Source organism: Habropoda laboriosa, unplaced genomic scaffold, assembly GCF_001263275.1.
Source record: "Habropoda laboriosa isolate 0110345459 unplaced genomic scaffold, ASM126327v1 scaffold129, whole genome shotgun sequence".
NCBI lineage: Eukaryota > Metazoa > Arthropoda > Insecta > Hymenoptera > Apidae > Habropoda > Habropoda laboriosa.
The window spans coordinates 562,844-579,044 of NW_017100255.1; the positions used below are offsets into that span (position 1 = coordinate 562,844).

Sequence of the window (16,201 nt, forward strand, 5' to 3'; positions counted from 1 at the left end):
AGTAACAAGTTTTATTACTTTTGCATTGATATTTTTTGCATATAGATAGTAATGATCGATAAGTATTAATAGTAATTGTTTTGTTTAATATATCGTAAAAATAATTTATTAAAAATGTGTCTGTGCCGCAACATATTTAATATAAATATTACATTAATTACAGTGCATTTTTAAATATAAAATGCGATGATCCTTTACGTAGCACGTTGAAAATCAATGAAAAGATAAATTGAATAGTATTTATCTTATACTTCATATGCGTGTAAAATCTATAACAATAATAACACATTTAAGAAAGACGTTGTTTAACAACTTTCGTAAGATGAAAAGGACTACCAATTATACCATTAAAGTAAAATATTATGGTAATCCAAGATGTATCAAATAATTCGATGCATATAAATAATGTTTTATTTAATTTGCTTTAAGTATCCTCTGTCTTTTAGGAGGTCGTCCAGCGCCTCCTGAGTATAGTACACAACAAAATCGTTTGATGCAACACCCTCAAATACGGCATATACTGAGGGCTTTAGATTGTAGAAAAAGAGTGGTTGACCTCTCGATGCAAAATCTTTTGTCAAAGTTTCTATTACTGTAGCTGCAGTAAAATCAGCTCCATAAATATGAGAACAATCAATTACAACTGGGGTTGCTACATTTCCAGCTCGTAGACTGTATTTCGTTACTAAGTTTCGAACATAATCTACCGATGGAAATATTAAGCATCTATCTGGAGTTAACATGAGATAGTGAATGCCGTGTCGAGTCTGCAACATAAAAATATAATATTGTTAGATTCAGCATAATATTAGAAAGATTTATGAATTTTAAACAATAAAAAAGAAAACTAAAGAAAGTTATAAATTTTTCAAATTACTATTGTTTAAAATATTGCTATTAACGAAAATACATACGGTAAGCTTTTCTACAGATATTTTTGGCCGCGCTGCATGATATAAAATGAATAAAATATTTATTCCGATACCACACAGAATACCAATTTCTAATTGTAACACTAAACACGCAATAAACGTTCCCAATCCGGGTATTAAGTCTGATTCTGTAAAAAAAATGTTTAAAAAAGTATTAAATTTTTCAGTCGTTAATTACTGCTGCTATGATAATTGCTGCTAATGTTGTCCTTGGGATGTAGCTAAAGTATGGTGTGAGGTAACAAAGGGCTAATATTACTAAAGTACCTAAAACAAACGATGAACTTTCATAAAAAAAAACCTATAAATTATTAATTGTTAATCTTATACGTAGATCATAATTAAAACATGAATTGTGTAACAATATATTATTATTTTACCAGTGTAAATGCCTCCCATTGGTGTTCTAACTCCAGAAGCATTGTTTACAGCGCTTCTACTGAGAGATCCTGTACCAGGAAAAGCCTGAACAAAAGAATTACCAATGTTTGATATTCCAATTGCTATTAATTCTTGTGTTGCATCAACTGATTTTCCAGTTGCTGAAATAAATACGAAATCTTTTCCTTTTCTTGCGTATAACAAAATAATATCGATATTTCGTTAAATATATATTTATAATAAATAAAATTAAATATTATTAACTTACAGAAGGCTTTGCAAATGGCAATATCTTCCATTAGTGAAATAAGTGGTAAAACAAGAATACCACTTCCCAAATTTGAAACCATGTCAATAAATGTCACTGTTGTATTATCATCTTTGGTATAACCGAATGGCGGTAACTGTACACTTGGCATACCTTCCGGTATATATCCTACGCGAAAAAAAAAATTAATTTATTTAACAATAATATACATTAAATATACAGTAAGGAATATATTGTACTTGTATAAGTAAATAAACAAATTATTGTCCCAATTTCTTCTTTTAACATTTTTCATTATGAAAATATTAATTCGATTTTATTATTCTTACCAACCACTTTGAAGGGAGATCCTTCCTTAAAAGTATATCCCAAAAAGCCACATAATATCACTAAAAGTGCATTTCGTGACGTACCAATTAACCAAATTAGTTTATTTATAACGCGATATCTTTTACTTTGTAATTCGACATCTTTCGGACCTATACTGTATGTTGATAGGAGCTGTAAAGCAAAAAAAAGCAAAAACAAATGAATACATATATATATATCAAAGCAGTGATTTTATACGAAATGCTAAGAAAATACACACTGAACAATATTCTTCAATGTATAATTCTCTAATACAACGATTTATTTACCCTGAGAAATAAAAGAAGTGCTATGCAAGATGCTCCAAGTGCAGCATCCCAGGCTGAAGTCTCGTGCACACGTTCGACAATACTTTTCCACATTTCAAGAAATTGCGATCCTTTTGCAGGTATACCAAGTATATCTTTTATCTGCGAAGTGACAATCACCAATGCTACTGCTGATGTAAACCCAGAGCTGACTGGTCCAGACACAAAATCAATTAAAAATCCTGAAACATATGATTTAACAAAAATGGTGTTATTATATTTAACAATAAGACATATCTTAAGTTTCCTTGAAACACTTCTTCTATTTTATATTACAAACAGACAATTAAGATTCTTGACATTTACCAAGACCAAATATGCCCATTACTAGTTCTATTACTCCAGCCAAGAAAGAAAGAAGTATTGCATGTTTCAGTGGTGCATTTAAATGTGAAATTGTTTGATATGTGATCAGAGAAGTGATGGCACTGGGTCCCATTGGTATGTCTTTACAAGATCCAAATATGATATAAAGAAAGCAGCCCAAAAAGCTACCATATAGTCCATACTGTGAAAATAAAATATTTCTTCTTAATGAAATGTCACTTTCAGCTTGTATCTGTTAGGAAAAATGATTATGCAGAAATACTTATTTGATAACACTAACTTGAGGTGGTAAATCAGCTACATTAGCATAGGCTAACGACTGCGGGATAACTGTAAGACCTACGGTAACACCGGCAACGAGATCGCCAATTGCATCTTGACCATTATACCTCGGTAACCAATTTAAAATTGGTATCCTCTTGAGAATTGTTTTCTTTGTGCAAATCGACCTGCAACGTCGTCTGGCATAGTGTAACATTGAATTTACAAAACTGTCCTTGTGCTGGATCCCATAATCACTAGGTTCCTCCACCACTGTGAAAAACAAAGTTATTCAACATTCTTTCGTCGTCCATTTAAGAAAACCTACAATTCCGCACTGATTGTAAACAAATTAATCAATCGTTGATCTATGACCATCGAAACAGAATTGACGAGTCATCTTGTTTTCAGATCGGGAATCATTAATTAAGATCACGTTGTCAAAGTTAGAATGGGAACAAGTTAAATGCACGACAATTACGGAAATTACGAAAATTCGAGAAAAAAAATTGCAGATTCTTCGGTTTTTTCTTTTTTTCTTTTGTAACTTATCGTAATAATTTATCGCTGAAGAGAGAAGAACAGAATTGCAGCAATTAGCGATTCAATCTTGAATGATGAAAAATAACTGGAGTGTTTCATTATCCGATCGATGAATTGAATTATGGCTTATCGAGTGTTAATTAGCCACGCTGGTGTATACTTACGAATGAAGTCAGAAGAGCCTTGTATCCCTTGATGGCTCCCATATGAATTATGCAGATTATGAGAATTGTTCGAATTACTTAGATTCAAACTATCCCCGGATTCGCTCAAAGCATGATTCACGTATACTTCTGTTCTATTATCTTGATTTGCACCCTCCGTACCGTTCGTTTTGTTCATCCTGAAAATCCAACTGCTCCGAAAAATATTCGAACACTGTCAAAGCAACCATTAAGCACCTGCAAGCAAAATAGTATTTTAGTACGAATATGAATAATAGGAACATTGTTATGCTCATTTTTACTAAGAGTCTGAATATTAGTGTAACACAGTAATTGGACATAATTTCGACCAATTCGTATTACAATGTTTCATACGCAATTGCGTTAAAGAATTCCTAAAGATACCTACAAAATTGACAAATTTATAATATGCGATAAATGACGTTTCGTGGCGAAGAAAACATCAACCTTTCGTAATAAACCGAAGTGTGAGCCACTCAGAAGCTAAAATGATTTTTCATATTCTTTCCAATTTTAGTATCAAAGTGCATTCTTCATATTCTTCGGTTAATTCTTCATAAATGAAAAATGTTTAATAAATTTTATCTCGCGGAGTTAGTCACTTTGGTTTCCGAGTGGCTCATATATCACTGGAAAGACAAGCTTACGTAGCGTCCGAATATTTTTGGAAACAACAATCGTCACAAGTTGCTACAATATATTTTTACTAGCAAAATTTCAATTTTACCATATTTATCCGGTAAACCGAACGATGTTTACACTTCACAGTTATTCAAACTGAGCGTTTCTCAGTGAGAAAACTTGACTTTTCCTATTCGCGTCGCAAAATTTAAGAGGTATAACCACAGTTCAAACAAATCGTGCGTCACTATGTTCCCAAATTGGGACAATACATTATTTGACGCTCGGCAATGACGTTCGTTCGAGTAAATTCGTTAGAGAACTCTTTGCATACGTGCTTTTCTGCACGAGCTTTATACGTTTCTATTGGGCCGTATTTAGTTCAACGGATCGACTGGGCGATTTAAAAGAATGTAAACAATAAAATAGAGCTTCGTTGGCTAATTGATAAGGAACGATTGATTGATAATGAGGAGAAGAAGAACAAGAAGCGAGTCTGATGAATTTATTGGAAATTTTAATAATGGAAATTAAAAGCCTCCTCACATGTGATTCCCATTTGAAAACACTTTTTCTTTTGCTCTTTTTGTAATTATTCAATTAATCGCGTTACGACATCCAAGCGAGTCATATGAATGGCTTAATTAACGATACGTTATGTTTGTCAGATGAATTACGATCTACGATATTGTACGCGAAATAGTCCGTTTACCCAGGTTCACGTTGATCGTGGTAAATATTTGATCGATAAAGTTATTTCATTGAAATTTGCGCTATGTATGTAGTATTATGTAATTCAGAGAATTTGTACGTCTCTCATTTGCTAAAAAGTATATTTACGTTCTCTAAACATAGTTACAAATATATTCATAACTCGCGTTGTATTCTTTATTTAACGTGTAGGAAATGAGATTAGGAAAATGGGAAAAACAAACTTTGCACAATTCATCGGCGAAAATTTCGAGAAAATGTTGAACATTCGGTCGAATTGGGTCTGACGATAAGAATTTAGTTTAAGTTCAATTCTTTCTCTATTTTCCATTCGAGCGGAGGCTCGAAGAGTATTTTGCAGAAAGAATTATTGACAAGTTACAAATATTAAGAAAGTTAATGAAAAGTGATCGCTTTATAAAGTGCACGAAAAATTTTGAACGCGTGTTTTAAGACTATCTGAGAGACAATATTTTTCAATTCGCGACTTCTTTTTCGGAGAATCGAATTTGGAGAGTTTGGAGAATTTAGAGAAACGAATCTAGAGAATTTAAAGAATTGAATTTAGGGAGTTTGGAGAATTTGGAGAATCGAAATTAGAGAATTTGGAGAATTAAATTCAGAGAATCGTTTCTTTCAGAATTTGGAGAATCGAATACCCCCGTGAAACTACATACTTGAGAGAAAGCATCTTTCAATTCACAACTCCACCGTTTCAGAGAATCGAATGTTTCCTGTTCCCCAATTCGATACCTAACAAATTTCAATCAACAGCCACATCGTTACTTTAATTTCTCACTCTCGTATCTAGTATCTCTATCAGATATCCATCGTAACCACAGGATACGCAAGCTGCATATCTTAAGGAGCATCAAACGTATTCCCTATACTTATCTCAAAATATCAAGCAAACTCGTTCTCTATCCTTTTTATTCAAGAATTTACGTTCGTGCCGATTGCTCAAATTTCTTTTCGTTAAAAAAAGCAAAGAAAAAAAGAAAAGACATTTAAACGCGTATGCTGACTCAGGGAAAACTCGACGAAAGTTGCTGAAAGTGGGAAGAATTTTGCAATCCGGACCTGTTAATCCGCCCTTCACATTCTAGAATTGCCACGGTTGGTCATGATATCGCACCTTTATTATTTCCAATCAGCCAGGTGAAGTGTGACAAGAAGAGAAAGAGAGAGAAAGAGAGAGAGAGAGAGGAAAAAAAAGGCGCGTTACTACGAGACCGCGTGTGGTCACATGATTCGCTCATGCAACCGGTCATTCTGTACCGTCACGTGCTTCTGAATCAACTCTGTCACGAGGTTCTCCGCGACCGCTGTCTCCTAACAACGCGATATGTAGTACGAACAGCGTTCCCGCAAATTAATTCATCCACAAACATTGTTTTTCATGCAAATCACGATGCGGTTTGTGCAGATCGCGATTGCACCGAGGCTCATTTCAATTTTTACCCGTAAATTATGTACGTCATATGTTAATAGGTTCAACTGGATCTGTTACTGTTGCCTTGAAAATCTGAATGTATATAAAAGCCATAAGATAATTATGGACCAGGTTTTATAAGTATTGGATCATCTCGTAAGTTCGTGCCGAATGCGAAGAGTATTTTAATGAAAATCCAAGGAAATTCTGTAGGCGACGACGTTATGGTCTCACGAAAAAAAGGAAATAAGAAAAAGACACGGAACGAGAAGGTGTTTACGGTTTTTCTAATCTTTAAAGATCGGTTGGAAATATTGATCTAAATTGGGATGACTGAAATATCAGGACTCTTACCGAATGCGAAGTAAATCTGCCGTTATTAAAAAATTATTAAGATTCTAAGAGAAAGTTTAATTTAATGAAAATTAATACTAACTTTAGCGAATGAATGTAACTTAAATCATATATAATGGGTGTCTTAATATTTATGAACTGCAGTATGACATATATGCATATATACACTACCAACTTAAAGTTTCGAATCACCTGCCGATTTACATCGATACTGAACATCTGTTACCGCTTCTTTATAGATTCGAAATTAATATTCTGGAGATCAGTAGCAATTTACCTCATCTCGATTGATTCGTATGAATTCGTTCGAAAATTCTTAAAATTGCCAATTTTTCTCTGGAAAGTCTCCCATTGATCCCAAACTTTCGACCGATAATTGTATATGCATGTGTATATATGTACATATAGACACATATACACACACAACAGCATAAATACATACATTCTCTCATCGGCGATTATGGAAAACTATGCGATACATGTTATCAGGCTGGTTTTCACCTCGAAACACTTCTGCGCAGAAGTAGGCAGTAGTTCTCGGTAATTCGCGTTTAACAATAAAAAAAGTCCCGGATACTCAACGATCTACAGGTGAAAAGATGGATATCGAGGATTTGACACTGTCGAAAAGATTAATCTCCGTGGACAAATGATACAGTGACGGATATCTCTTCAGTCATGGTCGATTTTCGTTTCGTGGAACAGAGTTGTTCGCGAGAAGTAATGCTTTTCAGGTGTTAATGTACCATGAAGGAAAATGCATAATTAAGGAGGGAACAGGTTGGTAATGTGTTCTCTTGTCGATGTAGATTTACATTGATACGTGAAAAAGATACCTTTTTTAAGCGAGATATACATACCCAATAGAATAAATTACTACACGCGTCGCAATTAAACATTCCAGAATCGTGGAAATACTTATCGATCCGATGTAAACCAACCATCCAGGCAATTATGTTTACGTCGTATATTTTATTATTACATATATCATCGCGTTCGTTACATGGTGAATTTAAGTGGATATACGCAGTGATAAATGTTCCGTGATTCTGTCTTAAGATCTAGATCTTCCAATGTCTCCAAGGCTTACTCGCGAATTCTTTGCTCCGCACAGTTAAAAGATCTAGATCTACAGGCTAAAGTGGTTGCTGGAATGTTCTTTGAAACGCGTTCGAAAAAAAAAAAAGAAGTTTTTCTACGCTCTTTGTTATTTCTCATTCACGTGGTACGCGTGCATTGTTACACCGTTCCCCCTCGAGCCTGTCCCATTATCCTCTCGTTATTATTACACCGTAACGAAATTTCTCGTACGAGCAATTTTTTCATGCGAAATTTTTACCACGCGACGGAACACAGTGGGGGAGAGGAGGCCATTTGGCGTACGATGAAAAGAACCGGAACGGTCTTAATTGCGGGTGTCATACGTCGAGGTAAATAACGTTGTCAAGGATCAATGTGCATGTAATGGCAATAATAACGAATGCATCCGGCGGTGTTCTTTCTTTTGTAAATAAGCTGCAATTTCATCGCGTCGCCGTTCCATCCTTTGACTGATACAGAGATCCAGTGGAGCGTACAATAGGAGTTAATATGCGTTATTCCGCGGCACGTGCGCCTAGACATCTTACTTAAACGCTTAGTTGCAGTCGATTAAAAGGAGCTGTAAATACAGCAATAAAGACGCGATCACGAAATTAAGGAAATAATTTTTTCTCTATTTTTTCGCAACGATTTTTTTTCTCTTCAATTTTCCTAAGATTTCTCTCTCGAAATTTCCTCAATTTTTCTCTTTGTCAGTTGATCGATAACGGGGAACTTGGATCTCGAGATAAAGATACGTTCGCGAAATAAGGGATATATATTTTTTAAACAGATTTCTTCTTCAAATTTTCCCAATATATCTCTTTTTTACAATTTCCCAAATTTTTCTCCGAGACTCCGTTAACTTGCTCTCTGAATTGATCGATAACGAGGAACTTGGATCTCGAAATGAAGATGCGTTCGTAAAATGGGGGAAATAATTTTTTCTCAATATTTCTCAACGATTTTTTTTTTGATTTTCCTAATATTTCTTTTTCAAAATTTTCTTCGAGACTTCGTTGACTTACTCTCCGAATTGATCCATGACGAGGAGCTTAGATCTCGATTCGATGACAGAGAATGTTATCGAAATTGATTAAAAAGAAGATTTAATGTGTTTTTATGAAACGAAATAGTGATTTCAGTGTGAAAAAATGAAATTCGAGATGTTCCTATTTCGATGATATATTTTCCTTGTGTATTAATGATACACCAAAGTTGACCATTCGATCAGCATCGATTGGTTTAGCATTAAATGATATTAATTGTGACAGTTATTGTTGATATAACCCAATAATTTAGGATTTAAGAGCAATAAGAACTGCATCATGATAGCGGGACTATTGTAGAGACAATCAATCAATGGCCGTGCCGTTGAATGTTGAACTTGATCTGTATACCACTTCGATAACAATGATCCAGTTAATAATGACAAATTTTAAATGTAGAATAAAGAACGTCATATCTGATGAACAAAGCAAATCTTACAAATATAAAGAGTTGCATCTACCTTTCTCACCGTTTCATATTGTACAATGAGATCAATTTCAAGATTTTCGATATTAACGATCTATGTAGTTAATAATGAAAAATGTTAAGTGTACGATAAAGGACATAGTAATCTCATCGATAAAACACACATTAGAAATATAAAAAGTTGCATCTACTCTTTTTTAAAGATTTGTAATCAATGGAAATATTTTCGACGGTAATGATCTATTTAGTTGATAAAGAAAAATTTCGAGTGTAGAACAAAGGACGTCGTATCTGAGGAATAAAATAAAAGTGCAAATGTGATAATTAATTGAAAGATTTTCAACGTCGTAAACGGTTGATAGATTAGCAAATAAATCAATATTTCGCTACTATTCACTAAATTGCGTGTGCAAAGTTGTAATCATCAAATTATCAGGTAATTATCGTGTGTTCTTGCTTGAAAGAAGAAAAAACAGTTGTGCTAATCGAGGTTACAAAAGAACAAAAATAGCAACACTTTACTCAAACGTTAACTGTTTAACAAGTTCATTTGTACACACGTAAGCTGATAAATGCTACGCTTTGTAATTAGATCGCGTAAACCTTTCGTTAAATTGCTCATTCTTTGTGAAATTCTTTACTAGACAATTTAGGCAGTTCTCAAGGTACCGGTAGATAAATACGTTTCGGTAAAATTTCGACAGTATTTACATGTCACCGTAGAAGAACGATACAAAAGTTTTGTTTGTCATTAAGAGAGCCCAGATTTAGTAAAGATAATTAATTGAAGTGATTGTGACACGGTAACATTCAATATTTACCTTTTCACATGTGACCAACATATTTCACGGACGATTACAAAACACTGAAATCAAAGAATTTTTTTTATCTAATCTAACTTCGTCTAATCTTTTCTCTCCCTTGTGTGTATTATTTTTTTTCTTTTTTTTTTTTAGTGTTTCGGGGTTATCGTTAGTGTCCTAGGATTACACCTGCCTAGGTACAATAATTGGGTATACATAATTTAGAAACGTTAAATTCGTCAGCGATATTATTTTTAAAGAGAATTTTCTAAACTGTATACGCTGCACGTTAAATTAAAACTGACGATGTAATTCTTCAACTATACTCGTACGGATATAGCTCTGTGTTTTAAATGTACAATAACGACGATTTATTAAAAAGCAATGTATCAATTTACTTTATAACATCGTTATACAATTTCATCTAAGACAATATTTTGCACGAAAACACATTACATCTTTCAAATTACTTAATACCCAAGCGTGCACATAACGTAATTGAAATTCTCTGTCATTGGAACACGTGTCTAGCACAAACTATATTAAGCAGAACCGATCAGAACCGGTTTTTTTGTTGTACTTTTGAACACATTTATGTCTGTATATAAAAAGCTCTCGACTGATACAATTCACTTTAATGCCATCTGGAAACCGTACAACTATATTCTACACACGTTAAATTCCATCAAAATTCCTCGTGACACAAACAATCGCACAAAATTCACGAAATATATACACAGAATAATAATATTCAAGTTCGTTGTAACGCTTATCAGTGTATATACCGTTGTTCTTCGCCTGAAAGTGTAACAGGAAAGTCGAGAAAATATCCAGGATAGTATTACAAAACTCACCTAAACTGCTACGTTGTAAATGATACGATCGGTTTGCTCAGTTTGTCACTGCGTCTTCGAGTGCCGGTTCGAAGGATCGAAGGTGAATTTTCTGATCTCGCGACGTACAGTCAAATAGATCGAGCAACGAACGTTACTTGTTCTTGCATCCGCGACACATCATATCTGAGCGGCAAACGTTGAAACGAAAAGCAATTAATCTCCGTGTGTAAATGGAAAATCATATGTGCGAGATCGTTCTTGTAACTTGTGTATATTACACGATCGATCCCGGTCTAGCTTCGTGGAAAATCGACTGGGCACGTTGCCTGGACACTTGTCGGTGATAATAGAAGGTAAGGGAGTGATCGTAAGGGCGGCACACAAGCGGAAAAAAAACGCGAAATAGAATCCGGTTTCGACAAGTCAACGGCGAAACTGAATCCACAGCAATACGCGACCGGCCATTTAAATGCGTCGTGCTTCTTCGACAGTTTGTGCCGTAACTTCTTCTCCCCTTCTCCTTTGGCCGTCTTTAAGGCAATAACGTCACTGGAGAACAATCCAATAGGAGGCATAAGGACTCTGCAACGGGGCCTACTCCTCGTCGTTTCTCTCGGCAATATCGCACATCGAAATTCCATCGATCGTCGGCGTTGCTCACCCCGAAGCTTAACTTACGAATCAAGGTTTGTCGTTAATTAACGACGGACGATTGTGTGTAAGTTGACAATCTCGATGGGAGGTGGCTTTTGTCTGGAAGAGGGAAACAAAGAAAGGGTAAATGGAAATGCAAATTTTCATAATTCGACGAAGAAATTTTTATAATAGTTTACTTTGCAAATCTTCGAATGAAATTCTTCGTATCGACGTTTTATTAAAAATCCGTAACTTTGAGATATCTGCAAAGAAACAACTGAAATTATACCATTTAACAAGAACAATGTCGTAATTCAAAACAGAGCTGTTTTAATATCCTTTTAAATAGCAAGAGATACACATAAATAATATTTTATTACAAACCTTCAAAATACAAATTATTAGCTAAATTGTGAAAAAAGAATTCATTGCTAAATGCTTGAGTAATTAATAACTTTCCAGTATAAAAAATTCCAGACTGATTTCCTGAAAAATTTACTTATGTTAGTTGTGTCAAGACTATTAGTTAAATTGTAAAAGAAGAAATATTTTTTCATTACTAAACGATCGAGTAATTGATAACATTTTACCACAGAAAATTCCAAACTGATTTGCTGAAAAATGGAGTTTTGCTGTTGTGTCACTCTTCTAGCAAACCGACGATACAACAAGTACGAACGTATTTTATCCAGATTTTTTAATCTAGATATATATGTCGAAACAAAGTCCGTATGTATTATGTTATCTCTCTGTGGAGTAATCCCTTAGGGAGCAGTGGACAATGTGTTTTTTATCTTTCATTGATCCGTTCGTAAGTTTGAGAGTAAATCGTGTCTCGTGCATGTACACATGATCGAATAGTTACCTTTATGGATGCGGGGATTACTTGTTGCATTACTGTTTATGGCGGTATTAACAGTTTTTAGTGTTTGCCAATGAGAGAATCGAACATCAAAGCTTTCTAGGCGTTATCTATAAAAAAATTTTGAAAATTCTAAATCGATCAAGTTATCTGTATTCGTAATTGTGAAAGATAGACGAGCAATGTTTGTCTTCAGCAACGGTGTACTTGCTCGAAAATATACACTCTATTTATTCAAGGCTTATTACTTTTAAAAAAATCACTTCATGTGACGCGCGTGATGGCTTTTGCCATTCCTTAGATTACGATAGATATTCGCCGCTGGATTCGTCGTTTTCAAAACATTACGAAAATACAGTGAAACACTTTCGAGTATAAAAATCATCGAAAAATGAGGAATCTGAAAATGTATCGTAAAAATTAAAAATTATAATATCAATAGATGTAAAGTATATTTAAAAATATTTTACAATGATGTATCAAACGATTAAAAAGTACATATTCGTTTATATTATCTTCAAAATTTTTGGAATGTTTACCTTAAACAAGAAAACACGAAAATGCATGCATGATGAAAGCATTACGTAACAACTGTTACTTTCAAGGTGGAAAATGCGTGTTAGTATCATTATTTTATAACACTGATAAGTTCCTCCTGTTACCGTCTGGATTAGAGGTCTGGAAAATAGCAAGGTTACATGTCCTACAAATCTACAGTCCTATTTACATATTTACATAAAATTTGAAAAAAGAAAAGAAAGATGCAGAGATCCTCCAGCTGTTGTAAGTTATGCCGGTATTTCCATGGAATACCGTAGTAGGGATTAAGGGGAAATTAATGCCGTGTGTAAAGGTCTTGCGCCCATAGATAAAGAGATAAAAACCTGCAATCGCACGTAGGATAGAACGAGTAAAAAACTAAATTGTTCGTTTAGATGTTTTATGCGAAAAAAGGGTAACTATAACGTAAACGGATGTGAAAGATAAAAGTAATAAAATTTTTTAAACGTCAATTTCAAGATCGCTAGATACGCGAAATTATAGAGAGGAAAGTGTAAAAAAGATTTCAATTACTTCAATAATGACATTCGTGGCAGCATTAAAAACTAATTATTCAAAATATGAAGTAAAAATAAAATATAATGCTTCTATATAATGCTTGTTTGTATTCATAATACAGTTTTTGTCACGATACAACTTATGTACAACACGTTATAACAGTTCACCGAGGAATACTAAAAACGGAAACCGTGTATTGCTCAACATACTATGATTTATACGCCAGTAGTCAAAGAATAGTCCCGCTGAATTTAAAAATAAAAGTTTTGATCCCGTTGTCTGTCAGAAACACTTCCTGCTTTTTTATTTATGGTACGTAAGTACGTTTAACACAGCAAAAATCAGTGAAACAGACGATCGAGTTTAATAACAGGTGGTTTTATTACGGATTAAGTTTCTTAATAACCTATTTCATGATGTTTATTTTGAACCTAGGATTTTGATAATACCTTCGATCCAAAAATTGAGATGCAGATTTAAATAACATAAAGCTTGGTACGTAATAATATATAGGAACGCAAAATTACAATTATTAAAGTATGAAAAAAATAGTAAATTAATATTAAGAAATTATTATTTTATACAGCATCAACCACCTTCATTTAATCCATATTTCTTTATTTTTCTTGTGAGAAGAATAAAAATAGTTGTATGCTTGAAACAGTTAAATTGAATAAGAATACAAGGGATAACAGAGAAATGAATTAGTAAATAATGATTATAAAAGTACTAAGTACTTTTAAAGTTGATGGGAGGAGGAAAGATAGATAAGGAAATAGGATTGTCAGCTGTCATTTTTTTTTCCATACAATCCATGCTTTTGCTTTCCTAAATAAATACATAAAAATCCTGTTAATAACTTATTCATTATCTGCAAATTCCAAGATTTTAGACAAAATTTCTTGAATGATACAGATAAAGGAAGTCTCTAAAATAACAGAATGCGACGATCTCATATAATCCAGTGAAAATGGCATTATTATTCTCAATACTTTTGATATACAATAATAATCATTATTAATTAATTAGGTACAGGAACACTTTATCATTCGTGGTATTAATTAAAGATAATCAATTACATACAATAAATTGTTATCAGCCACGGTGCATCGCCTCCAGCCTCGGCGTCATCGATTTTATTTTCAATGTAGATACTACATTTCTTCGTCTTCGTTCCGTCAAAAGTTTTAAAAATCAGTTGTTTAGGAAGCGAGCGCCTACGACTATTAAGAATCGAACCAGTATGCGAAGGCCATTCGAGAAGATTCAATCATTCGATTCGATTCAAACGTTCGATTTTTTTCTTTTTTTTTATGTTCTCGTTATAATTTATTTCCTAACAGAATCATTAAAGACAGATAGAGAAAAGAAATAAGAATGATTCGTAATATTATCGACGAAAATGAGATATCGAAACGCAAACGTTTAGAAAAGTAACGATGCTGATAATGTTCTTTAGCGTTATAACGATTACTAATGATTAAGCTTCCAGAGACTACGATGAAGTTTGGAAAAAAATATATACAAAACGCTCGATGTATCAAATTTATCCTCTCGATATTAGACCCGCTGGTCTCCAATTTAATAAGTATCTCTTAACCATTTTTTTTCCTTAGGCTTACTTCGACCTTACTGCACTAAAAAGGCACAATTTTTCGCACCTGATAAAACATCGTTACGGTCTAGAACTAATTAATCCTTTTTCCACCAAAGTACTTGTTTCTCTGATGCCAATTTCGTGTTGCGCGTCTATTTTCCAGTATGCGTTTACGTTTATGCAGGAGCTTATTTTACAATGTCAAATGGGTGATAATGGTGGTACGACAAAACATGATCTGTATCTTTAATATTTTTTTTTCCGCGGTATCCTCGAATGCGCGATATATTACGTATATTAAACAGAGCGTGTGTATTTATAATGCACGTAATATATCCTCTTACAAACTAATTTGTAATAATGTTCTTTCCTATGTATATCTAGGGCCTATACAGACCTTACTAAGGCGAAACTACGCGGGCCTTTGTACAGTCGTTTGGAAAACTATGGGAAGTCTTTAAGAGGAAGAAATTATTCAATCAATATACAGCGTTTTCTGGAGTTACTGCAGCTTGTCCAAATTGATTGGAGATAACCAAATTGCAATTACAATACTATTTCAGTTTCTGCGAAAACTTTGTTACTCGAAATGAATGTTATCTGTTCGTCGTAATTTTATGTAGTCGCGTTGTTATTGCAATTCGTCCAATTTCATTGGAAGTGGCCAAACTGCAATCACATTTTTAGTTGGTTTCTTTTTGATTGTTTTTCTTTTTTTTTCTAGCAAAAACCTTTGCTATAAAAGGAAACGCTTCTTCTTATAAAAATCTTAGTTGAAATTATGTACAATCGAATGACACCATTTGCATAGCTTTCATTGTCGAATACACAACGAAAAGAAAGAAACAAGTGTATATAAAGTATCGGCCGAACATTGGAAAATTCATTTTGTTAAAATTAAAAAATAAAGTACCGAAAGAAATGCAAATCCTGTAAAAAATACTATAATTAAGGATTAATGTTCAATAAAATCTATATTTATCTAAACATGGTTTTTCTTTTTCTTTTTTTTCTTTTACTTAATAAACATATAACGGCATTGCTCGTTGAACAGGTTTTTTTTTTGTTTCATCGATTAAAAGCACTTGCTCGGTTAACTTAAGCGGAAGAAACCGCTTCAGCAACTTCAATAAACTAACACCGAATATCGCCTTATTGTG

General features: G+C 33.6%; 1 protein-coding gene across 1 annotated transcript; it reads right to left on the minus strand.

The window, feature by feature from the left end:
• Positions 1-410: 410 nt before the first annotated feature.
• LOC108572536 (sodium-independent sulfate anion transporter-like) lies at positions 411-11,307 on the minus strand. The gene is made up of 11 exons (XM_017934787.1): positions 10,906-11,307; positions 3,554-3,790; positions 2,866-3,119; positions 2,565-2,766; positions 2,220-2,440; positions 1,911-2,082; positions 1,582-1,749; positions 1,313-1,474; positions 1,108-1,199; positions 915-1,073; positions 411-767 (listed from the first exon to the last, which is right to left on the minus strand). The coding sequence occupies exons 2-11, from the start codon at positions 3,729-3,731 to the stop codon at positions 411-413; spliced, it is 1,965 nt and encodes a 654-aa protein (XP_017790276.1). The 5' UTR covers positions 3,732-3,790; positions 10,906-11,307.
• Positions 11,308-16,201: the final 4,894 nt, after the last annotated feature.